This window comes from Pelmatolapia mariae, linkage group LG16_19, assembly GCF_036321145.2.
Source record: "Pelmatolapia mariae isolate MD_Pm_ZW linkage group LG16_19, Pm_UMD_F_2, whole genome shotgun sequence".
NCBI lineage: Eukaryota > Metazoa > Chordata > Actinopteri > Cichliformes > Cichlidae > Pelmatolapia > Pelmatolapia mariae.
Window position 1 is genome coordinate 34875714 of NC_086241.1, and position 27116 is coordinate 34902829.

Sequence of the window (27116 nt, forward strand, 5' to 3'; positions counted from 1 at the left end):
TTTTCTTTGTCTTGATTTGTTTTTGTCTTCTTCATTTCGCTGTTGCAGCCAAGACAGCAGTTAGCTTTACCCAAAACTTGGAGGATACAAGCGCCAAGGAGAAGGATACCATGGTGACCTTTGAGTGTGAAACCAATGAACCCTTCGTCAGAGTCAAATGGTTTAAGAACAACATGGAGATCTTCTCAGGAGACAAATACAGAATGCACTCTGACAGAAAAGTCCACTTCCTGTCTGTGCTAATGATTGAAATGAGGGATGACGCAGAATACACCTGTGTGATTGCAGATGATGAGAACATGAGAACGAGTGCAAGGCTTCACGTGGAAGGTAATTTATTACCTAGAATATCCACCGGAACCGTCCTGTTCCTGTAAATTACATAAAAATGGTTCGGTATGTTGTTCTGTATCCAGGTGCTGCTCTCGAGCTCATCAAACACATGGAGAACATTGAGGTACCAGAATCCTATGCTGGCGAGTTTGAGGTGGAGTTATCTCGTGAAGATGCTGAGGGCAGCTGGCTCTTTGGAGACAAAGTTCTCTCACCCAGCAATAAATACATCATATCGTCACGTCGAGGAAGACACACTTTGTCTGTCAAGGATGTCAGGAAAGAGGACCAGGGAAAATACACCTTTGTATGCGGTGATCTGAAGACCAGTGCCTCACTAAAAATGAAATGTAAGCTTAAAATGTGAAGTGCATGTTATTGCTGCTGGCAAACAAGAGAATTTTCATCAGTGTATTTCAACAGCGTTCTGTTGTTTCACAACTTTAACCTGTTGAGAAACATTTTGGGTAATTCTCTGATTGCATGTTTTTACCTTAGTATTTTTGGGATGTCAAAAAACACTTGTCCCAACCTGGTGGTTGTTCTCTAACATTTTACTGCATATTTTACTGTTCCTGGTAGTAATGGTAAAATCTAATAAGAAATGGGTTCCTCTGCCTTCAGTGCGTCCAGTGACACTGATGCAGCCCCTGACTGATCTGATAGTCTGTGAGGGTGATATTGCTCAGCTGGAGGTCAGGTTCTCCCAAGAGAATGTTGAGGGAACCTGGATGAAGAACGGCCAGGCCATTTCTGCCTCGGAACGTATCCACATTGTCATTGACAAGATGGTTCACAAGCTGCTGGTGGAGAATATCAGCACAGAAGATGCTGCCTTGTACTCTTTTGTGGTTCCTGCCCAGGACATCTCCACCTCAGGCAAACTCAGTGTTCAAAGTAAGAGTTAGAATTGGGTTTGGATATAAACCTAAAAATATTTTGTTTAAAAAATTGTGACTTTTGACTGTCATCTTATTGCTCTTTCTTACAGCTATTGACATTGTAGTGCCACTGAAGGATGTATCCTCTATTGAAGGCACAAAGGCTGTCCTGGAGGCTAAGATCTCTGCCCAGGACATCAGCTCTGTCAAATGGTACCATAATGACAAACTGTTGACACCCAGTGACCGAATCCAAATGGTGGCAAAGGGAGCAAAGCAGCGGCTGGTCTTCACCAGAACCTTTGCATCTGATCAGGGTCACTATAAACTAGTTGTTGGCAAGGTTGACACCAGCTGTAGCCTGACGGTTGAAGGTAAGAAAGATTTTTAGTGCAGTGAAAAAGTATATGTCACCTTCTGGATTTTGTTTTTCATATATCTCATATTTAAATATTTCAGATCACTAAACACATTTTAATATTATAACCCAAGTAAACGCAAAAGTTTTAGAAGTTTTTAAATGACGATTTTATCTATTAAGGCAAAAAGCTATCCAAACCTATCTGGCCTACCCTAACCAAATAACTGGTTAGGCCACTCTTGGCAGGAAGAACTGCAATGAAAGATTGAATCTTTCACATCACTGTGTATGAATTTTGTCTGCCGTCTTTGTAGAATTGTTTTAACTCTGCCACATTGGCGGGTTTTTGAACATAAATGGTCTGTTTAAAGTCACGCCAAAGCATCACAACAGGATCCCAGTCCAGATTTTAACTGGATTTGACTGACTCCTGAACCTTTATTTTGTTTTTTGACCAGTTTAAAGGTGAATTTTCTAAAGTGCTTCAGATCACCGTGTGGGTGCATAATCATTGAAATGTTTTTTGCCTTTTGGTCAACTGTCTTTTGTAGTCAACGTCTCCCTTGGATGCCATATTTGCACTTATGTTTCTTATTGTTAAATCATGAACACTGACTTTAACTGTGGCTGTAAAAGGCTGAAGTTCTTTAGAGGTTGTTTTGGGTTCTTTTGTGACCTCCTGGAAGAGTAATCAGTGCCTTCTTGGAGTCTGTCAACAGGTCTGTTGGTAATTAGCCCTGGGTGTGACTATTGAACTCGGCTTTCCAAAATATGTGGCTAATCAGTTAGTTAATGATTTAACAAGAGGGGCAATTACTTTTTCACATAAAGCCATGTAAGTTCAGGCACCTTTTTCCCTTAAAGAATTAAATTATCATTTGGTCTAAACGTTGTGTAAATTTTGCTGACTGAAAATATTAGTGTGAGAGAAATATATACAAAAAAATCGTGGAGGGGGCAAATACTTTTTCACAGCATTGTACTTTCAGCGTGATACTGTTTTTAGGTTCCAGTCTCACTTTCATATTCTAACCATTTCATTTTTACAGAGGTACACATTGTGAAACACATGGAGGACAAAGTGTGTTCAGAGTCCCAGAATGTGACGTTTAATGTTGAAGTCTCTCACCCTGGAATTGACTCAGTCTGGACATTCAGGAACCAGCAAATCAAACCTGGACCCAAATCCAAGATTGAGTCGAAGGGAAAGGCTCACTCTCTGACAGTCATTGACGCCATGAAAGATGAGGAGGGCCAGTACATGTTTCATGCTGGTGAAAAGACATCTAGTGCCAAGCTTACTGTCTCTGGTATGTCTAACTTTTAAGATATTATGGATATTGTGTGTTTTACTCAGATGAAATCATTTACACAATCACTGATTTTAAAAAAGACTCACTGGCACATTGGGGTGGTAGTTCCCATCCTGAAGAAAGGGGATCACACTCCTCAGCATCAGCCATCATCAGCCAGATTACTGGAGAAGGGAGTACATCAGCTAGTTGAACCTCAGATTCAAGAGGAACAACGTGGTTGTATTCCTCAACGTAAAGAGCTGGACAAGTTTTCTATCCTCTCAAGAATATTCAAGCATATTCTACAAGTGTTTTGTGGATTAGGAGAAGGCATTCGAGAACATGGGGTATCCATTGCTTGCTTGCTTCAGTCCCTGTACAGCCGCAGTGAGAGCTTGGTCTGCATTGCCAGCAATAAGTTGGACTCGCTCCCAGTGGGAGCTGGGTAGCGCCTTCTCACAAATTCTGTTCATAATTCTTATAGACAGCTCCCCCATGACCCACAATTGGATCAAACAAAGACAATGGAGGCATTTGGTTCTGTTTATGTCATAAGGAAGTGGCGTCAAGCTCAGACTGGAGTGGTTTGGAGCTGAATGTGAAGCACTGAATTAGCAGCTCCAAGTCAGAGGCTATGGTTTCGGCAGTCAAAGTTGTGGCTGGAGTTCCCATTCTGGGCCAGAGATGAGTTTTTGTGGAGGAATTTAAGAATCCTGGGCTTGTTCACAGTGAGAGGAGAGGAGGAAGTAGGAGATTGATGGATTAGTGCAGCGACTACAGTGATTTGGACACTGTAACCCTCCATTGTGGTGAAGAGAGAGGTGGGCGTAAAAGCAAAGATGTTGATAAACTGGTTGATCTACGTCCCTACTCTGTTCTATGGTCATACACTCTGGGTAATGGTCAAAAGAATGAGATCTTAACGACAAGGCACAGAAATTAGTTTTCTCTGAAGGATCGCTGTGCTCAGGCTTAGAGATAAGAGTTCAGCTATCTGAGAGGGATTCATTCCACATAGAATGGAGCCAGGTAAGTTGGTTCGTGCATCTGATGTTTCCTGGTTGAGGTGTTCGAGGAAGGGTAGACACGAGACATGCTGGAGGGATTATGTCTCTTGGTTGGCCTGGGAATTACTTGGTGTAACCTTGGATGAGCTGGAGGAAGTGGGTGGGAAGAAGAAGGTTTGGTCTCTTCTTTGGCTGCTGCTCCTTGACCTGCCACTTCAGATAAGGGAAATCCACATCATGACATTTATACCTACCCATACCCATCTTTGACAAAAACGTGGATTATTTTAAAGCAGCTGTTTTTTTATTATGACAGAAGATTGTGTGTGTTGGCATTTGCTGTTTCTGTGATTATGACATGTGGTCAGAAGTGAAACAGAAATGTTACTTTCTGCTGCCATTAGGTGGAGCCATTACACGGCCCCTGCAGGACGTGACAGTGGCGGAGTCTCAGACTGCTGAGCTTGAGTGTGAAGTTGCAAATGCCAATGCTGAGGGCAAGTGGCTTAAGGAGGGCCAGCCCATTGACTTCAATGAGAATGTAGTGAGTGAGGTGAACGGGGCGATCAGGCGCCTCATCATCAACATTACCAGGCCACAGGATGTCGGAGAGTATACCTACCAGGTGGCCAACTCCAAAACTACAGCTAATCTCAGGGTGGAGGGTAAGTACTAGCTTCCCACTACCACACACACATAGTGTTCACATAACCAAGATAAATAAAACAGGACGTTTACCGGGAACATACTGAGGTAAATTAAATACGACAATCAAAATAAAAGTAGTTATTGAAAGAAAATTTAAAAATGAGCATTTTGTGGGCAAAATGCAGAGTGCTGAAAACTGAAGGATTTTCTGTCTGCACTGCATATTATATACAGCTCTAAAGGTTATCTGTGAATGTCCTGTTCATTTGTCGCAAAAAATCATGACTTGGTAAATGTTTGTTTAAACTTTTATGATAGTTTCAGACAGACTCACTATCAGAATATTTGCAGTAGTTATTATATATATTTATTATAGCTATAGTAACTATAATAAGTGTTATATTTGTACAGTCGATCGATGGGACCAGTACTCGAATACTGGAAGTCGGGATTAATCCTAATCTCTGATCCTATGGGTTTTACCCAGTTTTACCCTCTCATTTAAAACAAACAAACAAACAAAAACAAAAAACAGGAGCCCTCAGTAACTTAGCAGCTTGTAAATCTAAGAATAATAGGAGCTATTTATACTAATATGGATTCATCCTCAGGTTTTTACATTTACTGTTTCACAAAAGTTTAAAAAGGTTCACAATTGAAACTTTTTGAATACAACGTATTTTATTAAAGCAAAAGCCAAAATAAATTATTACAGAATCAAATTACTTGAATTATTCTTACCTAATTAACGGATTCTGAGTTAATGCTGATTTTATTAGAATCTTTGAGAGGAGATGGTCTGAGGAGCGAATGGGCACAGACACACTCATCTCTGTGTGGATATTGTCCAATAGGAATACAGCCAAGTTCATGGAAGTTGCATTCCATTCAGAAACAATGGAAATCCCAATCCTCTTGGATTTATAATCCCAAACGGCAAAAATAAGTAGAGACAAAGTCAAAAATCAAAAATCCAATTAGGGAATCCACAGTGTCGGCATTGGTTGTTCCTCTGGTGTTACTTGCTATAATTTCACCTCAATAACAGTGGCTGTGACATCCATCCACCATTACTGACACCTCATCTGTCCTAACACATTCATTTTAACATTTTCTCTTCTTAATTCAAATAGACAGGAATATATTTCTCACTTTTTCTCTTCATAACTCTGTTTATTTGTCCCATTATACTCAATATGATTTCTTTTATTAAATCATGCACATTAAAATCAGACATTCTTTTAGATTAGTGGCTCCTCAGGCTCGCTCACCTCCCCCTCCCATCCTCCACACCCACACACACCCACACACACCCACAGCCTCTGAGGTCATCTCCACACACACACTCAGTGAGAGGCCTGCACCTAGAATCATTATTATAGATTATATTTTCTTATTTGTATGTTGGTTAAATTTATACCTGATTATATTCTCATCACTATTAGGAAGCTAAACATGATCAACCACCAGCAAAATCCCCTCATGTTAATCTGTGTTTAACACTTGCAACATACTTCATGTATCATACAATCATGTATGATGATGATGATGGGTTGGCGACACATTTCTTTTTTCAGCCACACACAGACACTAATCTGCCAAGGATGAAGCTGGATAATATCTACACATTAGAATAAGTTTCATTACTCATATTAATTAGATTTATATCTCTATTGTATGTTTGATTAAAAACAAAGATGATTTATGAGTGAAAGCACATACAGACAGACTCCATTTAGCACTCTGCATCACTTTTAACATAAGAGGCTGGATGTTAAGAACTTGTACTCTCAGATGTGATGAGAGGTAAGCCAGGCGGACTTCAGTCTCTGTCTGTCCCACCTCTCCTGACAGAACTAAAATACTTTCAAAACTAATGAATTACCTCTGTGTGTATACATTAAAGTTAGCAGAGTTTTATATTTATATGCAGGAGTGAAGATCAAGAAAACTCTGAGGAACCAGACTGTGACGGAGACCCAGGAAGCAGTGTTCACACTGGAGCTCACACACCCTGATGTGAAAGGATCCCAGTGGATTAAGAACGGGGTGGAGCTGCAAAACAGCGAAAAGTACGAGATCGTCTCCAGTGGTGTGGTCCAAACGCTGAAGGTCAAGGACTGCAACATACAGGACGAGTCTGTTTATTCCTTCAAACTTGGAAAACTTTCTGCCAATGCCAGACTCAACGTAGAGAGTAAGTGTCAGATTTTATCAGCCTCACATTCTGCACTCACATAACCAAGAATTGTGCACAATGTCGTCACGTATCATCATCGCCCTTGACTGCTTAAAAATTTGAGTGCTTTATCTGCTACTTTTTTTCCTGCAGAAATCAAAATCGTGAAGAAGATAAAAGATGCGACGTCTCTGTTGGATGGCACAGCCTCCTTTGAGATGAGCCTCTCACATGACAACATCCCTGTTAGGTGGATGTTTAAAGGTTTGGAGCTGAAGTCAAGTGAGAAGTGTAAGATTCTGTCTGAGAGGAAAGCACACAAACTGATCCTGAAGAATCTGGACAGCAGCGATGCAGGAGAGTACGTGGCTGTGGTTGGACACTTGCAGTGCAGTGCTGTACTCACCGTGGAGGGTATGTAGCACTATAAGACAAACTGCACGTGAAGTCTTGCATTTAGATCGCAAGATAGTAACCCCAAGCTGCTCTCTGACACATCCATCAGAGTATGAATGTTAGATCAAAAGCACTTAAGCACAGATTGCAGGTAGAGTGAAAAGCAGTCCATCCACCTACTGAAGAATATAAAGGATGTTTATGGTCTTTGAGATGAGAAGAATATTTGTGTAATCTTTTGTTCTTCATGTCTTGTGACCTGATTTACTACATGCAGCTCTGCAGGTCACTAAACCCATGAAAAGTGTGGAGGTACCAGAGACTCAAGTGGCCACATTCGAGTGTGAAGTCTCCCACTTCAATGTGCCGTCCACCTGGCTGAAGAACGGAGTGGAGATCGAGATGAGCGACAAGTTCAGGATTGTGGTTCAGGGAAAACTCCATCAGCTGAAGATCATGAACACCAGCAGGGACGACTCTGCAGAGTACACCTTCGTTTGTGGCAACAACCAAGTGTCTGCAACACTTACCGTCAACCGTAAGAATTCTGACCTCCCATAACGTGATATGAAAATACTGTATCAGAATAAGACTCAAAAGTAAAACTTTGAAACAGATTTCATAGTAGGGGGGTTCAAATAATTTCTAAATTATATAAACACCTAATTTAACATATTTTAAGCTTTACAGTTTCAGAATTCTCGTTATATATTTGAGCTATATTACTATTCTGTCCTCAGAGTGCTAGTTTGTCCTTAGATTGTGAACATCAGAGAAACTGGGTTGTATTTTCTTCATCTGAGGTACAGGAAATCATAAAACAAAATAAAAGTATCTGAATAACTGCATACAGTAAAGCTGAAATTCTTCAAAAGCAAACACAGTGAATGTGTCTTTTTGTATTTCCCTCAAATTTCGTCCTCCAGCGGTTCTGATCACCTCCATGCTGAAGGACCTGAATGCCCAAGAGAGAGACACTATCACCTTTGAGGTCACCATCAACTATGAAGGCATCACGTACAAATGGCTGAAGAACGGCGTGGAAATTAAGTCATCGGACAGGTGCCAGGTCCGCAGTCGGCAGCTTACGCACTCCCTCACCATCCGAAACGTTCACTTTGGAGACGGGGGAGAGTACAAGTTTGTGGCCGGCTCTGCTGCCACCACTGCTAATCTCTTTGTCGAAGGTAGCCTGGTGCTGAGCACGTTTACAGTCTGTAGAGGTGAGAAATGCTACGAAACGTCTCTGAAAATGTTGTTCTTCTCAGCTCGTGTGATTGAATTCACCAAGAAGATCAAGGACATAAAGATCACAGAGAAGAAGAAGGCGGTTTTTGAGTGTGAGGTTTCTGAGCCAAACATCCAGGTGATGTGGATGAAGGATGGTCAGGAGATGGACATGTCTGAGGAAAGGTCTGTCAGTGCTCGTTAAAGTTTGGCCACGCTTAATCTGAAAATCACTATTACCAGCTTCTCCTTCCTTTAGACAATGAAAGCTTTTAGAGGTTAATTGTGAGCTGGATATCTTCTGCCTTGTATCCAAAGGTATATTGTGACAGCAGAGAAGTATGTTCACCGCCTCGCGATCCAGACGGTTCGAATGTCTGATGCTGGGGAATATTCAGTGGTAGCTGGATCAAGCGTCTCCAAGGCCCGGCTCACTGTGGAGGGTCGCGACATTCGGATCTCGGAACCTCCTGAGCGGGAAATTACGGTGAGGTGGTTTTAAAGTCCATTTACTTATGTTTCAGAATAAAACTTGTGTCTTTCAGGTAATCACAGTTTGAGGATTAAAGATGATTCGCTGTTTTTTAAGACTGCTCATTTATTTAATTGCAATGAGTTTCATCTTATTTTAATCCTAAGTTAACTTTTGCAACCAAAGCTGCTGTTTCAGAACCACAGGAGTTACGCAGGGTCTGGTGGAGAAATTCGTGTCAGTTTGGTGCATCTATATGTTTTAGCTTGGAAAGACAGTTTGCAGACACTGAACCTGAGATTAAAATTTTTATTTCTCTTTTATTTCTTATTTAGAAATATGCCTTAAAGTAATAAGGCACAAAGATACACTAGAAACAGTGTGTAAATATTTAGATATATTCTGTTCTCTCTGTGGAAGCAGGGACCTTAAGTCAAAAGGAGAATAACGATTGGCCATAAAAATAAAAAGTAAATATTAATGTTTACATATGAACCTATCAGGTTTGTCAGTCCCCCACAACATGTTTTACTGCACTCACATTTTAAAAAAGGAACTTAAATGGTAGAATTTTGGGTGCTGGGTGATTGTATTTAATGACATTTTCAACAGAAAATAGGGCCTTAACTCTGTTATTGTAGCATCTACCTTACAATATAAAGCACCTTGAGGCGACTGTTGTTGTGATTTGGCGCTATATAAATCAAATTGAACTGAATTGAACAGAGATAGAAATGTAAATATTACACTATCCCCTCCTAGGTTCTGGAGAAACACCGTGCAACCTTTGAGTTTGAAGTGAATGAAGAAGATGTGGAGGGTCACTGGCTGAAGAATGGTGTGGAGATCCAGTTCTCGATGGAAGACAGATTTAACTACGTGACCATCAGGAAGCTGCATCGCCTCACCATCTCAGAGACCTACAGGAGTGATGCTGGGGAGTACACCTTCATCGCTGGCAAAAATAGAAGCACCATGCAGCTTCGAATAAACAGTAAGTCCAGCGTGACGTACATCACACAGACAGAATGATGTACAGTATGACTGAACACATAAAAACTGGTTGTTTCTTGTTTGTTTCTAAAAAGGCCATTTATTTCAAACTTTCTCATCAGTGGTACAATTGTGCTTTGAAGGTTACATATACTCATCATTCTGACATATATTATTTTGAAGGGTAAAATGTCTGTTCAGCATATATCTTTAATGACTTAAATAAAATTAGAATTGGGTGCATTTGAATTTTTTAGGACTTTTCTCTAATCACAGGGTTAAACGTATACGTACAAGCTCAAGTATATACAGCGCTCCCTCGCTATAACGCGGTTCACCTTTCGCGGTCTCGCTGTTTCACGGATTTTTTTTGGTGCAATTTTGTTTTGCTGTTGTTGTTTTTTTACAGCGCATTGTCAATCAATCTCGTGCCGTGTCTCCTGAACAGTACAGAACGTGTTCAGCTTGTCAAATTTACATAAATCTTCGATCCTAGCAGCGTGACTCTGAAGTGCTGTACTGCATGTTTGTAAACTTTCTCCCCAACAAACACAACAGTGTCGGCAAAACGTCGTCACCTGCGGGAGCCTTTGGTTTCATCCTATAATACTGGACTTATTTTTCTACAAGGTTTGAACTTTGAGAGTGTTTAAACAAGAGAGAAAAGTGTATTAAGTGTGTAGTGAGGGGTTTGACAGCCTTAAAACATCTATATTAATTGTAAAAAATAAAGTTGCTACTTTGCAGATTTCACCTATCGTGGGTTATTTTTAGAACGTAACTCCTGCGATAAATGAGGGAGCGCTGTACATACAGAAGTGCTGCTGAAGGTTCTAGCAGGCCTAAATGCAGACAGGGAAGGAAGCAATTTATATTACATTACAAAAGGTCCAGGAAACAAAACATGAAGCACACAAGGGAAAATTAAATCCACCCACAGAGAACAGCAGTCAGGAAAGTGGAGATGTGGGGAAAGCAAGACACAGCTGAAAAGAAATGGATGATGAGAAAACTAAAAGCAAGGCACAGAGGACAATGAATCCAAATAACACAGGAAGTGAAATATGGTAACCAAATACATAGACACACATGAAATTAACACAGGGGAAGTGACATGAGAGGATGGAGCAAGAAGCTTTGAACAAGGAGCAAACTAACACACCGGAAACAGAACAAATTATGTAGTTTTCATGCCGCCGTATATTCCAGTTAAACCTTACCTCTAAAATATTCTGCCTCGTTCAGTCCCCGAGCCTCCTCAGATCCTTCGCCACATGGAGCACCAGTCGGTGGAGGCTGGAAAACCAGCTCGCTTCTCAGTCCAGGTGAGCGGTGTTCCCCAGCCTCAGGTCTTCTGGTACAAAAACTCCCAGGCTCTCTCCGCTGGCTTCAAGTGCAAGTTCCTGCACGATGGCAACGAGCACACACTGCTGCTCATCGAGGTCTTTCCTGAAGACGCTGCCGTCTACACCTGTGAGGCCAAGAACGAGTATGGCACTGCCACAAGCACTGCAACACTCAATGTTGAAGGTGAGACATGGATGTGACACACACACAATAAACACAAAAGAAATATGCAGAAATACGTGGGACACACATAGAATTCCCACTCCCAGCTGGCTGTCGGCCAGTTGCCCCTGGGAGTCCCTCCCTCCTCCTCCTCCTGGGGCCTACACTTCAGAGTTTCACCAAGAGATGGTGCGTGCTAGAAAATGTGACATAATAGGACTAAGATTAAAATGATGTCTAGACTTATATGTGAATTCCATAAATTTAAGGTTTTCCTACTTGATATTCAGTTTTGTATAAAACAGATTGTTGGTTTCTGCTGAAATTGGCATTTTTTCCTGAGTAGACTGCATGCTCTCGCCATTAGCCCAACATCAGAGTTTTCATGGACACAACTCTCCACCAGAAATAGTTTTTTCCGACTAAATAAACTAAACAGGTGTTTTCTGACAGGTCAGATCGTATCAGAAGGTGGAAATGACTTCTGCATATTTTTAAGTTGCACTTTATTATTAATTCAACGTGATCATTAAGAGGTGATGATAGCTTCAATATGATGCAAATGATGTAGGGCAGCTGAACAACAAGCACTAAAATAAGAAAAGCAAAAAGTTTTCCTAAAGTTTTGGAAAAGATAAAGAAGAAGACTATTTGTATAAGAGTGTTCTTACCTGACAGCACGTGGAGTTTTTGCACCGCTAACCAACCAACTAACTAGAAAGTGTATGAATATGCAGTGCAAGCCTGCAGGGGAGCCTCCACACTGCTCCCCCTGGTGGATACACATGCTTTTACCACCGATTGCTCATTAAGGGCGTTACAAGGATTGGCCAAGGACCCACCATGGCCCTGTCAGGGTCCAGGCAGACATTGTAAGTGGCTGTATCTGTACTGATTCAGGTTCTTGTGTTGCAGTTTCAGAGGTGGTTTCTCCAGACTCCCCCGCTACTTTTGCTCCCCCTGTCATCATCTCACCCATTGCCAGCACTTCAGCCTGCGAGGGTGCACCAGCTTGCTTCCAGTGCAAAGTCCGTGGAGATGGTAAAAAATACAGTTTCTTATTGAGTGATGCTGTGATTTTTTTTTATACTGAAACAAAGTGACAGTATTGCTCAGTTTCTGGTAGTTACGCTGCACAGAATTTTAAGTTGAAACTTTATTCAAACCTGTGGCCACTTCCTGTGAATAAGTTTCAGTAGTAGTAGTGTGTCCTTTGGTCTTCTCTTGAAGCCAGTGGGACTTCACTGAAACTTGATTATGGCACGCGACTAATTAGCCACCTTCTGACTTATTTACTCTTGCTGTTGACCCACAGTGCAAATTTACTGCAGTATATTTACACAAGCCTTGCTTTTTCCTTTGTCAACCATCAAGATGTGAAGATAAGCTGGTTCCACAAGAAAAAGGAAATCAAACAGTCTGAATTCTTCAGGATATCTCAGTTTGATGACAGCTGTCAGCTGGAGATCTCCAGGGTTTATCCAGAGGATGAGGGCGAGTATACCTGCATGGCCACAAACAATGGAGGGACGGTATCCTGCTCTGCAACTCTTACATTAGACGGTGAGTTTATTACTAAAAAGAAAGGCTGCTTTTCTTACTCTGAGACAATTGAAGTGTCAATAACAGAAGCTCACAGCAGTGCTGGTTTCAGACCAACACACTCTCACTGAATCTGTAGATTATGATTTGGTGTTGTGTTTGTCTGGTGATAACAAATCCTGCACATTCAGTTTTCAGAACTCGTTCTTTGAGGTTAGGATTAAGTTATACATTAAAGTGAATCTCAACAGCAACCAGCAGCCAGGAACAATCTTTCATAAAAATACAAACAAGTAAATATCATTGTGTTTACTTTTTCCTTTTTCACCTGAGTTCTGTGTCAAAGTTTTTATCCACACTTTCTTTACTGAAATATGACCTCATGAGCCCCCAGTCAGTTTCAGTTTAGTGATTTGAAATACTAGTGGGGACGCGCAGCCATGATAGTGAGGGATCATTTGCGCTTGTCCAAATAGTTTTGGTTGTTTTGAGTATTTTTGTATTTAGTTTAGTTTGTAGTTTCTGTTATGCTGTGAAAGGACGGAAGATATTCCCTTATTCCCAGCTCCTGACAGATCACACAAATGGTGCTTACTGGGATGTAAATAGAACAAAGTACATTGAGCCAATGAACATGCTTTATTTCAGGGCAAAAGCAAACCTGGGACAGATCTGCCACTACCAACATCACTCGCCTAAAGATACCTTCAATTTGCCAAAAGCCAATTTCATCCAACCAATCACAAGCTGTACAGTGCCACATGGGGGGAGGCCCACTTTTATGCGTGTGTAGCTAGCATGCCAAAATCAGAAATAAGCTGGTTCCACAACCAACACTCGGTTTAGCCTCAGAAGAATGAAAACACTGCCACTCTCATCGTAGTGGATGCTTTGTACTAGCATGCAGGCCAGTACTCCTGTAAGACTGCTAATACTGCTGAACAGGTCACGTGCTCAGCCACACTCACCATAAACGAAGAAGGTAACCCGTCCTAATTAGCTCCAGACAAAACACTTGTTAAGACAAAACCTGAGAGGACGTCCTGAACTGATGTGCAACATCTCTGTCACATTAGTTACGAGTGGGTTTGATTCTCTTTGAAATTATTTTTCAATCAGAAAAATGTAACAAAAAAGCCTCAAAACAGGAACCGACCAAAGTTAGTAACCTGACTCATTTTCAGATACAGAATGTGAAGATGCTTCAAGGCAGCTACAGTAAGACTTACATTTATTTTAGTGTGTTTGAGCGCACTGCAGTATTAAAAACAGCAAAGACAAAAAACAAAGACAAAAAACTAATTAAATGAGTCAGTATGTCTGTATTGTTAAAAATAAACAGAAATTCCATTAAATAAATATGCGATACAAAACTCAAACATGTTTTTATTAAAAAGATAAAGTTGTGAATAACTGTATTTAAAGAAGAGTAAACTGTTTAATTAATATTAACAAATTCATTATATTCAAATAATCACAGGCAAGTGTTTAAACAGATGTTATTAACACATTTACATACATATTAGCCGCCGAGCTTAATTGTTTCTGATGATTAAGGGCCGTGGACTGCACTTTGGACGTTTTTTGCTCACTACTGACTTCAAGGCTTCAAATATATTTTCTCCCCCTGGTGGTAATGCAACTTCTACATGCAGTAGTGCAGGATCTGCATGTGTGTCCGTTTCATGTTTTGGAGAGGCAAAGCAGCATTATTTAGGTAGAATGTGCACACAAATGCAGGAGAGGCTACAGTCCCTGGCACCAATATACCATTACAATAACGTCCATGACCCAGGATAACAACTGTTGAATGGACCTAGGCTTCCCTCTATTAGAAGACGCTCAGGCCACAGTCACAGAGAGGACACCCAATGCTGAAGGTCCTGCACCCACAGAGATTAGAGGCCATCAGCCCTGTCAAGAATAATGCCAGTTTTCGCTTGCAAAATAGAGCAAGGTGCTGGCAACTGCTTTTTCAACACAACCTTGTGACAGAAAAACTTTTATTTTGTATTCTGAGTGGGCTGGCACATTCTTGGTCCAGCTGATGGACCTGACATCAGCCAGACAGGCTGTATAACAGTACCTGGGTGTTTACCTCCTCTTCCTCCATATAGAAAATTATCCAAACACTCTGAGACCCGCTCAGAATAAGGATATGGAAGCAATACTTTCTGTAGGGAAAGACATTGAGAGGTGTAGAAAACTGTCAGTCTTCTATGTAAATGTACATTATATGTGAAAGAAATGTGTGTCTACATCTGCCCATGTTGGGATCAGTGTGTTGATGAAAAGGGAATAAATGTCATGTCTGTTCTTCACAGTGACTCACGTGAGAGAGCAGACTGAAAGCAAGACTGAGCTGGAAGTCAAAGGTAAGGTCATAAAGATTACTTTTCATCACATATTAGAACGAGCATTACTCCATCACGGATGGAGTGGAAAAACAACAGCTGGAGCAGATTTCTCTCAACTGAATTTTGATTTGAAAGTAGTCTGTCACTGGATAACTCCAAGCTGTGGCTCACTGAAGCAGATAAATTGTTTGTGAGAGCAAAGTGATAACCGCTACATGAGTGGATGCTTTGTGTTGGATCGTACTTGTCATGCGTCCATACTTTTATCATTTCTATATTTCAGGATGAACTTTGACCTTCCACAGTTGCATGACATCTATATCTATATACATATATATATATATATATATATGTATATAGATGTATATGTTGATAGGAAACACTTTCTAAATTGTCTTTCATATTCCATCTGGTCTTACTTTGATAATATTTTGTGGTTTCCCTCAGGTGAGAATTTGTTGAACAGTTTGCATTCAAACGTTTATTTTATCTTTGGCATGAAAGTTCATCTGATTTTTTCCCAGAAAAACGCGGGTCTGTATTTAAAGACATGGGGGATTGCCGAATCTGGAACTGATACCTTCCTCCTGCAAAATATTTCTTAGCCTGGCTTGCAGATAGTGGAATGTGATTCCTGTGGTTTGCTTTCTAAATAACCCCAGTAAACCTATATTAGTTCGAATAAACGCCGTCTCACCAAATTCTGCTGCTTCATTGGTTAATTTTGGAATATAATATTTGTTTTTAGAGAGTTCTGCATCTCATACGTGTGCATCTTTCATTCCCTGTTTAAGTTTAAGGATTAGAAAGGGCGTTTATTCTTCTGTCTGCAAGTCAGGTAAGAAATATTCTAGCATAAAACAAGTTTCAAGAACTAAAACACGCAAACGGTAGCAGTCCATCTTGAAAATATGCTTCTTTAATCACAACAAAATAATATATGTTTTGAAGAAATTTCCACAGACGAAGGATCAAAACTTCCTGCAGGTTTCTAATAAAAAGAATCAAGTCTTGCGTTTATTCGAACAAATATGGTGAGTGAATTTTCTTATGGCATTGTGAGTCCTTGCATGCATTTAATATTTCCATTAATGATTCATTCAAGTCCTTTTTTCAGTTTTTACCCCTGGAAGCTGTGTTGGTCTGACAGTTGTCCATTTCTGTTTGCAGAACTGTTCTGTCCTCAAAGAAAAGAAGAAACTGTGCATTGCAGCACAGAACTCACTGCCACTTGGCAGCTTAGAGGAGCCTTCTCCGACACTGAGGATTTCATAGATCATGGCCTGGTGTCAGCCAATCGTTGCTCCAGCAGGACTTCATCCATCAACTCATGGACAGAAAACATTAAACCATCTTTCACAAAGAAACTTAAGTTTCAGTCCGTCTTAGAAGGGGAGGCAGCAGAGTTCAAATGTAAACTGATTGCATGTCCTCCTCCTACTATCCTCTGGTTTCATAATAACAGATCTATACCTAAAGAGCATAGACGCAGGATCTACACTGACAGCAGAATGCATGTTCACACTACCAGTCTAGTTATTCATGGTGTCAAAGAAAAGGACTCGGGCAGTTATAAGGTAATGGCAATAAACATAGAGGGTTCTGCAGAATCCACAGCATCACTTCTGGTGTCACTGAGGGAAGAGCAGTCTGCTAACTATCTTGGCTTTATTAGACGCACTGCTAAAGCCCACGAGAGCATCGATACCATGGCAGAGCAGAGGAAAGAGAGGAAGTTTAGGGTTGACCTCAGATATGTCGGGTCTCCTTTTGACAAAATGTCCAAGGTCCATCAGGGTAGATCTCGATCTAAGAGTGCTCTTGTGCGTACTGTATACTTCATGCCTGGTTCCTATTCAGAAGACAAGGAACCAGAAAAGGAGTCTAAGCGGTTAGAAACTGCCTCTGAGCGTGCCCTGTCCCCTACCCCGATGTTTGACAGATCTGAGCGCTTCAACGACAGATTCAGTGACATCTACTGTGACCGACGCACTGGCACCAGGTTCAGTGATAAGTTCAGTGACAGGTGCAGTGACAGATACAGTGAGAGGTTCAGTGACACTGAGAGTCTCCACAATGAGATAAGAACAAAACTTACTACACTCCAAAAAGCTGTCAAACAGAAAAAGAGGCTTTCTATTTCCACCATGTCTTCCTCTGAGTTTGAGTTAGAATCTGTTGCCAGCGAGCCAAGCTATGCAGATTATGTTGAGAGACTCAGGGTTAAGCCTGCTTCTCTGCCTGATGTTCAGCATTTCAATCGACCCTTTGATTTGGGTGAGACGTATAGGGAGTTTCAAGGTAAAACCTCTAGCAGGGATCCCGCTGAGCCTTTTGTTAGACATTCATTCGAGCCTCAGTCGAGAACCAGGGCCATCCAATTAATGAGAGGTGAGCTGGTCAGTACAAGTGTGTCAGAAACAGAAAAGACATCAGACGACAAACATTCAGAGAAACTAGAGGATAAAAAAGTTATGGGTTTTGTTGAAATACAAGCAGATGTGGTTGATGACCATAAGGTGCAGGTTACAAATGTTGGGATGACAGCATGTAATCTTGGAGGAGCGCTCGGTGAGAAAGCGGTTTACCCAGAAACTACAATGTACACTGAAAGTGGGGAACTTGTTAAAAGTCTGCCTTCTCAAGAAGCAACATTACTCATACAGTCAACCATGCCAAAGTCAGTCACATCTACCAGAGAGAAGTTTCTTAGAGAAGACACAGCAGCAACAGAAATAGCTGATCCATGTAAAGAAGCATTTGCTGGGGAGGATTTGAGGGCTCGTTACGAGAAGAGCCTGGAAGCTGAACGAATAGCTTGTGAGGAGAAACTCCTTGCCCTGAGGATCAGGAAATGGCAGCAAGGGAGCAGGATGTCAGAAGAGGAGACATATGATCCTGAAACTAATCTGCCCATTGTCCCTGAGGCAAAGTCCACAGAGCCCACAGGGCACATTTACAACCAGCAGGAGAAAAGAGCAACTGTGGAAACTGAGGCCATACACTCCTCTTTTCATGAATCACTCAAAAAAGAGGCATGGGAAGATAATCCTGAAGGAATGGCTCAATCAACACCCACATCTACAATAAAGATGAGAAGCAGAGAAGTGGAAAGGTCTGCCCCTGTGGGTACAAAAGCTTCCACAGTGACAATTGGGCTAGAAGAAGACACAGCACCACAGACGCTGATGCAAAAGTCCCAAAAGTCACCAAGAACAAAACCAAGGCCAGAGGACAGATTTAGAATTTCAGAGAGATTTATTAGTGAAAAAGTAACACCAGACAGCAAAGGGGAAAAACAGGTTGAGCCATGTGATCAGTTTGCAGGCAAGTTTTTTAGAGCTCCGTATGAGAAGAAGCTAGAAACTGGAGGAACTGAATGCGAAGAGAAACGCCTTCCCTTAGGGATCAGGCAGGAAGGCATGAGAATATCAGAAGAGGAGACATTTGACTCAGAAACCGATCTGCCTATTCCAGCAGGCACACAGTACAAGGAGAGTGAGAAGCACATTCACACCCCACAAGAAGTAATGGAGAAAAAGATAGCTCCTGTGCCAATGCCTATGGCACCTAAAGTCAAAGGTGTAGCAGAGCAGCTTGAAACATCTGCCCAGTTGGTCAAAGGACAAATGAAAACAAAACTAGAAGAACTGGAACATGAGAAACAAAAATTGCAGAGATTTAAAGCTAAAGCAGCAGAAGCTGAATTTGAGTCTAGATCTGAAACAAAAGCTAGAGCAGAGAAGATGCTGTTTGAGAAGACGAGAGCAGAAAAGGAGCTCCAGCTGTCGAGGGAAAACATCTCAGACCTGAAGAGTGAGAGTGAGAAGTTTATTAGTGAAGAGGAGGCTTTGACTCAGCGAATAAGAAAGTGGCAACAGGATGTTTTAATGGAACAAGAGCAGACTGCAGAACTACAAGGTTATTCACCTTTCCAGGCCGGGAAGACCACTGAGGCAGGAACAAATCTCGCAGAGGCGTCTGCTTTAGAATTGGCAAACACAGTCAAAGAGAAATGTGTTTCTAGTGAGTCTGGTCCTGCTGGTTTCCAAGATCAGGAGGGTGAAACTCTGCAGTGGCCTCTGGCTGGTGAACTGCCAACAGAGGGCCGTGTGACAAGGCTGCAGAGGGACAGTGAGTACTTTGTAAGTGAGGAAGAGGCACTGGCTCAGCGCATATTAAAATGGCAACAGGATGCAGTTGAACAAGAGGATACAGCTGAGCTTGAGTCTGAGTGGCCCCAACTGCCCCTGACTTATTGTGAGCCCCATCATAGTGGCATGTCTCATGAAGCCCACCCCAGTGAACCCCCACCTCCACATTTATTTTCAACAGAAAAACCGTCAGGTTTTCAGCCCATTGCAAAGTGTGACCTGTCACCTCCTTTTGAGGCTTCTATGGCCAGGCACCCCGCTGCAGATGCTAGTTTCCTACACCATGTGGGTGCACCTGATGCCCCTGTAAGATATCAAAAGGACTCTCAGGCTTCATCAGTTCAGAAATACTCTCCAACCCAGCTCACTGGGCATCCTTATAAGGAATATGAACTTACCTCTGCCTCTTATGAAAGCCATCGTGAGCCTTCCCCAGTCAGGAGAAGCTCCCCATCCCTTAGTCGACAGGATGATTCAGAAAGAGAGGGAGTGATGAGGTTGAGAAGGGACAAGCATGCTATGCATGTTGATAAATCCAACAGGCAACACTTCCAGTCAGAGGTAAGAGAAGAGAGAGACATGGAAAAGGAGATGGGAACTGCAAGAGAAAACACTGAATGGAAACAACAGAGGGATGAAAGAAGTGGAGATTTGAGAAATCTGAGATCTACACAGGGTAAGGAGATGACTACCGAAATAGATGCTATAAAGAAGGAAGAGAGAAGAGTTGAAAATATGGAGTTAAACATAAAGGATCTTGGAAGTCTTGGAGGCTCACATCCCGTATTTGTTAAAGAAATATCTTCACTTAAAGTAAAAGTTGGCGAGATGTCTGAGTTTATCTGCCAGTTCCAAGGTGATCCTCCACCTACTGTGAAGTGGCTCAAAGATGGCCATCCAGTGGACCACAATCCTGACTATGATATCATACAGAAATCTAACAACTCAAAGCTCACCATATTCTATCCAACAACAGATCACGAGGGCACATATGACTGTATCATAACCAATCAACATGGCAAATCCATCTGCAGTGCTACTCTTGAAATCTCTAACAAAAAGGTGCCAAAAGTGTCAGGAGTCACACCGGATGTGGTAAAAACACAAGCACCAATGAAGGAGGAAAATCAGGAGAGTCTGATTGAGGAGCAGTTTAAGACCTACACTGATTCAGGAAAGGTAACGTTAAAGGTGCCTCGGATGGACATCATTAAACGCCGCAGCTCAGACGAATCTTTTAGCACCTCACCCGTAGAAATTCGAATTACAGCTGCCACCCCCATCCCTGAGATGGCTGAGGAAATTACTGTGGACAAACCTCAGGTTTTTACAGAGGAAATGTCATCTGGACCGAGTAGTGAAGCAGCATCCCAGACTGTCAGACACAAATTTACTTTCTCATTTGATGTGGTTGGTGAAGCTCCCTGTGTGGTCACTGAATTAGAGAATATAACCTGTTCTGAGGGCGAAACAGCTGTCTTGAAGTGTGTTATAACTGGTGAACCTGCTCCAGACGTCACATGGTATCATGACCATATTTGCCTTGAAGCCACTGTTGGAAAATATAGTACTGAGATACATGATAAAATGTACATGCTGTATATCAGCAATTTTACATACCCTGATGCTGGACTGTACAAATGTGTTGCTAGAAATAAGCTGGGAGAGGTAACCAGTATCTCTGAAGTCTCTTATCAAGTTGAAAAACCTAAGAAGTTTTCAGGTGTTGAGTTCACCCCATCTCAGACAGAGAGGAAGTCTCCTTATGGCTTAACTGAGGATTTCAAGAAACCTGACATCTTCCAAAAAGCTCAGGATAGTGTTGTGCTGCCAAAAGTTAAACCTCCGAGTTCACAAGCTCCAACAGACATGCCTGTCAAAACTACTATATCCAGACCCAGTCTCTCTAGAGAGCCTCAGGTTATATCCGGCTGTGGTCTGCAAGGTTCTGCTGCTGTAATTAAAGTTTCTCAGATTAAACAGGCTTTCGAATCAACATCACCAAATGGATTAACGGAAAACCTTTCTCTGGAAGAGGAAAGAAAGAAAACACTGTTCCCAGAGGAGTTTATACCATCTGTTACCATGTCTCTTAACCAGCAGGAAGAGGTAATGCCACATAAACCTGTTACTATGCATACAGAGAGCTGTGATCAGCTTGCTTCACCTACAACCAGAAGTGAAAGTTCTTACAAAGCCTCTCATGCTCCAGTAGAATCCAACAAGCCCATCTCTTTTGAAACCTCCCAGGTCACTGATGTCAGTAAGGAAGTTATTTCAGGAGTAAGTTGTGGTGCAGTTAAAGAGTTTATTGAGGAAATGCGGGAGTCTTCAGAGGTGGTGAGACCGGGGTCACAGGAACTTGGCCTACTCCCTCAACACACTGAGGCGGGTGAAGTGGAGAGATTTAGATGGGAAACATTTGACAAAACTGGCAGCCACATTGCTTTCGAGTCTGAGAAAGTACCTGCAGGAAGCTGCCTTCCCACACTTTCTTCTCAACCTGAAGGAACTGTTAAGCCCAAACAAATTTCTAAATCTCTAAAACCAGCAAGCCAAAGTGCAGTTCCAAGGGTTTGCTCTGTAGAAAGTGAGGCTAAAATCTCATGTATGGCAAATTATTCTGACCATACTAGTGTTGGGAGGGTTTTAGAAGAAGTAGAAAAACATGTGAAGCGTGATGTGAAAGGATTAGAAGAGGAATTTGATTTAATGTTAGAGCATGTGCGTAAGGAGGGTGAACTTTCTGGTGATAAGCTTATTTCCATACAGGAGCCCACTAAGGACAAAGCTCATAATGAGGAGCTTATTTCGTTCCCAGAAGTATCTATGGACAGCGGTGTTTTTGGTAGTATGCTAGAATCCCAGGATGACAAGAGAGAAGTATCAGAGAACACAGTGGTTGATGATCTAATTAAACCTCCTACACAAATTAAGGGTGAAGATGAGAAAATTGAGGTTCGCTTGAAGTCAGAACCTGAAACATTTAATGTCAAGCCTAAAGTACTCACAACAGCAAACCCACTTGGTCGGTCTACAGCTGCTGCTGACCATGGAAAGGAAGGAGATAGTATGGAAAGAGACTCAGCAGATCAAGCTAGGGGAGCAGCAGCAGCTGGCTCCATAGAGGAAGAGGAGGTCACTTTTGGTGCAGTGTACAACTATTACAGTCCTCCTCCAGACTGGGGGAGGCCGCTGTCCCCTGAGTCTGAGATGTCCATAGAGATTGGCAGCACTGTGAGTGAAGACATAGTTGAGGTAGCTGAGAGGTTCTACACCCCAGGCTCCTCTACTGAAGTCTCACAACCAATTGCACAGTCCTTTCACGCTCCGAAGTCTCCCGTGTTCTTTCATACTCCAAGTTCTGATGAATCTGGTGGGTTTAAGACCCCTCAGGAATATCCATTCTCCCCTGTAGAATACAAAAGACCATCAACAGAAGACTCAAGCGAGAGGTTCTTCTCACCTGTTCAATTCCTAACCTCTCCTACTGATGAGGGCATCGAAAAAACTCTATCTGGAATGAATGTGGAAGAAAATCAATTCCTCAGCCAGGCCAGAGGGTCTTTGGGGTTGTCAACCCTGCAGGAGAAAGTGCAGGGGATCCCTCCGGCCTTCCTAAAACCTCTCATGAAGAAAAACGTGTTTGAGAATGACACATTAACATTTTATGCTGAGGTGTTTGGCCTACCTTCCCCCGAGGTGAAGTGGTTCCGCAACAAAACCCAGCTGGTAGCGGATGACAGAGTTACTATAGAGCGGGATGGTGACAGCATCTCACTAACAATTCAAAATGTCACTAAAGCTGATCAGGGGGAGTATATTTGCGAAGCTGTGAATTATGTTGGCGAAGCCAGAAGTGTTGCTGTAGTGATCGTTGTATCACAGGAAGTAAGGTTTACGCCCGTCCCACCTGCTGTCTCCCATCAGCACGTCATGAAGTTTGATGTGGAGGAAGATGACTCTTCTCGTTCACCATCTCCTCAAGAGATTCTGCTTGAAGTAGAGCTGGATGAAAATGAAGTCAAAGAATTTGAGAAACAGGTGAAGATCATCACCATACCTGAATACACAGCTGACAATAAGAGTATGATCATATCTCTGAATGTGTTACCAAGTATTTATGAGGAGGGTGCTGTGGACTTTGTCACCCAGGAGCATGATGACTTGAAAATAGCATTTGAAGTCACTGAGATGCCCCCACGGTTCATCAATCCAATCTGTGACATGGAAACCCCAGAAGGCACCACTGTAATGTTTGAGTGCTCACTTATGGGAATTCCATCTCCCATCGTATCCTGGTTCAAAGGTGATAGAAAAATTCCTCAAAATAACAAAAAATACTTGCACTCTTCTGATAGCGACAATCATTTCCTAAAGATTTGCAAAGTCACTACACAGGATAGCGGCGTGTATACCTGCAGGGCAATTAACATTGTCGGAGAGACTCTATGTAGGGCTTCCCTAGTGGTGTTAAGTGCCAAGGATTTCTCGGGAAAGACCAGGGGCAGGGAGCTGACCGCTGTGTCCCTCGGCAGTGCCAAAGTCCAGCCCCAGAGGTTTGACTTGATGGTTGGCAACACATCATTTGATGGTGAACAGGTGTCAGAAATTGAGCTGGAGTTTGATTTTGAACAAGAAGCTGATGAGTCACAGCGGGCAGTCAGGTTGGTGGCCAACACTGACAATAAAACAAGTGAAGAGGGAGAGAAATATGTCAGCATTGACTTTGATGTATTTGCTGACACAGCAAAAGATGAAAAGATAGAATTTAAAGGTAAGTCCAGTGATATGTGTAGCTTCCAGTTTCAGGTGACTGAGACACCCCCGAAATGTATCATACCATTGACTGATGTAACAGCAGCAGTAGGGACACCTGTCATTCTCCAGTGTCTGGTTAATGGTAAGCCAAACCCCACTGCTGAATGGTACAAAGACGGAGACCGTATCACAGATAGCAGGTATATAATCCAGGTGAAAACTGCAGGCCACTTCAATCTGCTCATTACTAATGTGACCCAGAGTGATGCTGGTGAATACAAGTGCATAATCCAAAACACAGCTGGCTGCATTGAAACTGCAGCACTCCTGAAGGTGTTTTAGAGGTAAAGGTGCTGGGACAGGTCATATATTCATATTTTGTGTTGTATGTAAATTGTGCTTTCAGAGTAGAATTAGATTATGACTTGGGGAGGAAAAAGATGAATGAATGAAAAACAGAGTGTGAAGGAAAAGCTTATATTCAAAGAGACCGTCTGTGCAATTTATCTATCTATTTTGACACACACACACACACACACACACACACACACACACACACACATATATATATATATATATAGTACATGAGGTTTAAGTTTTCAGTAATCAGTAAGATTTCTTTACAATATCTGATTATATGCTACAGGCACATTAAACCCATGAAGTACAGGCTCTACAACTTAAAGCCAAGTGCTGCCTGTTAGCAGTCTTCTAGAAGTTTGCAGATAAGACTGGATAGAGGTTGAATGAAGGAGAAACATTATTTTTATAGAGAGCTTTTATAGAGAGCATAAAAATGTCGTCTTTCTCTGAAAAGAGAATGTTTTCATACTAACTAGTTTCTTAAACTCTTCTTACTGGTTTAGGATTGTGGCTAACAATAATATGGTTACCTGTCGTACATATGGGACGTGTCTAAGAACAAAGCTAGCGCTCAAATAACTGAGTATGTATGTAGTAAATTTTTCTTTTAGTGTGTCAGTGACAGTAATGTGATACTTTACACTTTTGTTCAAAAACATGGCTTTATGTGTTTTTCTATTGTCCGACAACTCTTTGAAAGCAACATTACTACCATAATGTATTTACAATTCAGTGACAAAGTGTTGTATCCAAAATCTAAAAATGTTAGCAGCCTGTTTTTTTTGTTATTTTGGTGTTAAGAGAAATTTGCACTAATGGAGATGATAGCAACAACACTATTATTTGTATTAGGCAAATTCTTTGTATCAGGCAAATATCACAAATACAAAAACCTGTGTAATATCATTGACATTAATATTTCCATGTTTGCTCAAAGGCAGCACCTATGAATAACTAACAAATAAAACATAATATATAAACGGTGAGTTCGTCCCAGCCCTAACAACGCTAAAACAACACATTTTAAGCAGTGATCTTATCACAAATCAATTTGGAAATTTGAAGCTCTTTAGTTTGGATGAGACAGAAGTTTTTCTAGCAGATTTTTTCTTTTTTTGGATTTTGTGTGATTCTAAGTTCTTGCTGTTTCTAAATGAAATTTATGGCTTTTTGAAGCATTTTTAAATGTCACAGAAGAGCAACTTGATAACTTATTTTAAAAATAGATAATACTGTGAAAAATCTTTTAAAAACAAAATATAAGTTTGGCATCTTGTAAATATGTGTAATTTTAGGGGTGTATGAATGTTTACCCAGTAAAATACAAGATTCTGATATTAAGGTTGAAATCTTTCATTTATATGTACAGCTGTCATCTTGGTTTGTCTCAGTTTATATAATAAAATTTCTGATGCAGTCTGAGCTTGCTTTTTTAAACCAGCTTTCAAATGGATGATTTATCACTATGAACATTAAAAGAGAAAATTGAGTCATCAAAAGCTATGTTTTGTAGAAAAGTTTGCTGAAAATTCCTGATTCTCGGAGTCATACCAAACAGTCTTTATTCTGTGCAACATTCCAGAATAAAAGACAAAAATATTCAAGAAAATATAAATGCATGAAATACAGTTGCCTTATATGTCATGAATAAGAATGTAACAGCTATAATGATATACAGACCAATTGTCAATAAAAATCAAAAAAAGTATTTCAAAAACTTACTGAATTCAATGCACTGAGTTAATATTTTAATTCCCAAATTCAAGCTGCACACTGGACTTACGTGAGAAATCAGACATTAATCAAGCATTACTGGGGCTGAACTGGTAATCTGGAATATTGGGTATTTTCCCAATGGGCCATGCACTTTTGAGCCAATTGGTCAATTAAAGGGCCGCTACTAACAAGCCGTACAAGTACTGACAGCAGCCCATTCATTAATTTTCATTACCGATACTGCATTGCCCAATCAAATCTCTTAACGCAACCAGGCCCTCCCCAGCCTTCACTGTGTGCACACCATGCAGAGCAGAATTTAGTGTGGAATAAGTGGTTAAAAAACAAAAGCTAAAAGAGAAAAAGAATATCAATAATCAAAGAAAATAAAATATATACGTAATATGTGTATAAGAAATTTTAGACATAAAACAAATTTCAGAATTATAAAAAATTGATACTAGTTCTGCTAATTAAGGGCAGCTGTGACATAATTCTTGCACTAGGTGGTGGTCTGATAAATTAACACTGTAAATGGGTCGAAAGTTAAAAACAAACCAGAATGGTCAGAGCGTTTGTGTTTCATGTAATTGTTAATAGTTAATGTGCTTATTGTAGTTTTGTCACATGTCCTAGGATTGTCCTCATAATTACTTCAGCAGCTAAAGCAAAATTTGAATATTTTTAAACTGAGGCATTTATTGTTAAAAGATTTTTCATTATTGTAATTTAAATATAAAGATATGTTTGCTTTCACTTTTACAAAGCAAAATACGGATTGAACTCAACAACTGACTGCAAAAGTCCTCTCTGCTGAGATTTGTTTTACATGAGGACAGTCCTAATATCTGATTTTGTGAATGAAGTGTTAAAACCATAGCTGCTGTCTTTGGATATTATTATCCAATGTCCTGCTCAATAT

The 27116-nt window shown here is 41.1% G+C and overlaps 1 protein-coding gene across 1 annotated transcript in view; it reads left to right on the forward strand.

The window, feature by feature from the left end:
* The window catches only part of ttn.2 (titin, tandem duplicate 2), a 217622-nt gene that overhangs the window by 12658 nt on the left and 177848 nt on the right, over positions 1-27116 (forward strand). Inside the window, 20 exon segments of the mRNA XM_063497648.1 lie at positions 49-330; positions 417-683; positions 958-1230; positions 1325-1588; positions 2625-2885; positions 4282-4542; positions 6459-6722; positions 6858-7118; positions 7378-7638; positions 8027-8287; positions 8369-8513; positions 8646-8814; positions 9562-9793; positions 11038-11322; positions 12217-12342; positions 12676-12942; positions 13545-13607; positions 13610-13825; positions 15168-15218; positions 19212-19219. Coding sequence (XP_063353718.1) covers positions 49-330; positions 417-683; positions 958-1230; positions 1325-1588; positions 2625-2885; positions 4282-4542; positions 6459-6722; positions 6858-7118; positions 7378-7638; positions 8027-8287; positions 8369-8513; positions 8646-8814; positions 9562-9793; positions 11038-11322; positions 12217-12342; positions 12676-12942; positions 13545-13607; positions 13610-13825; positions 15168-15218; positions 19212-19219 — 4217 coding nt within the window.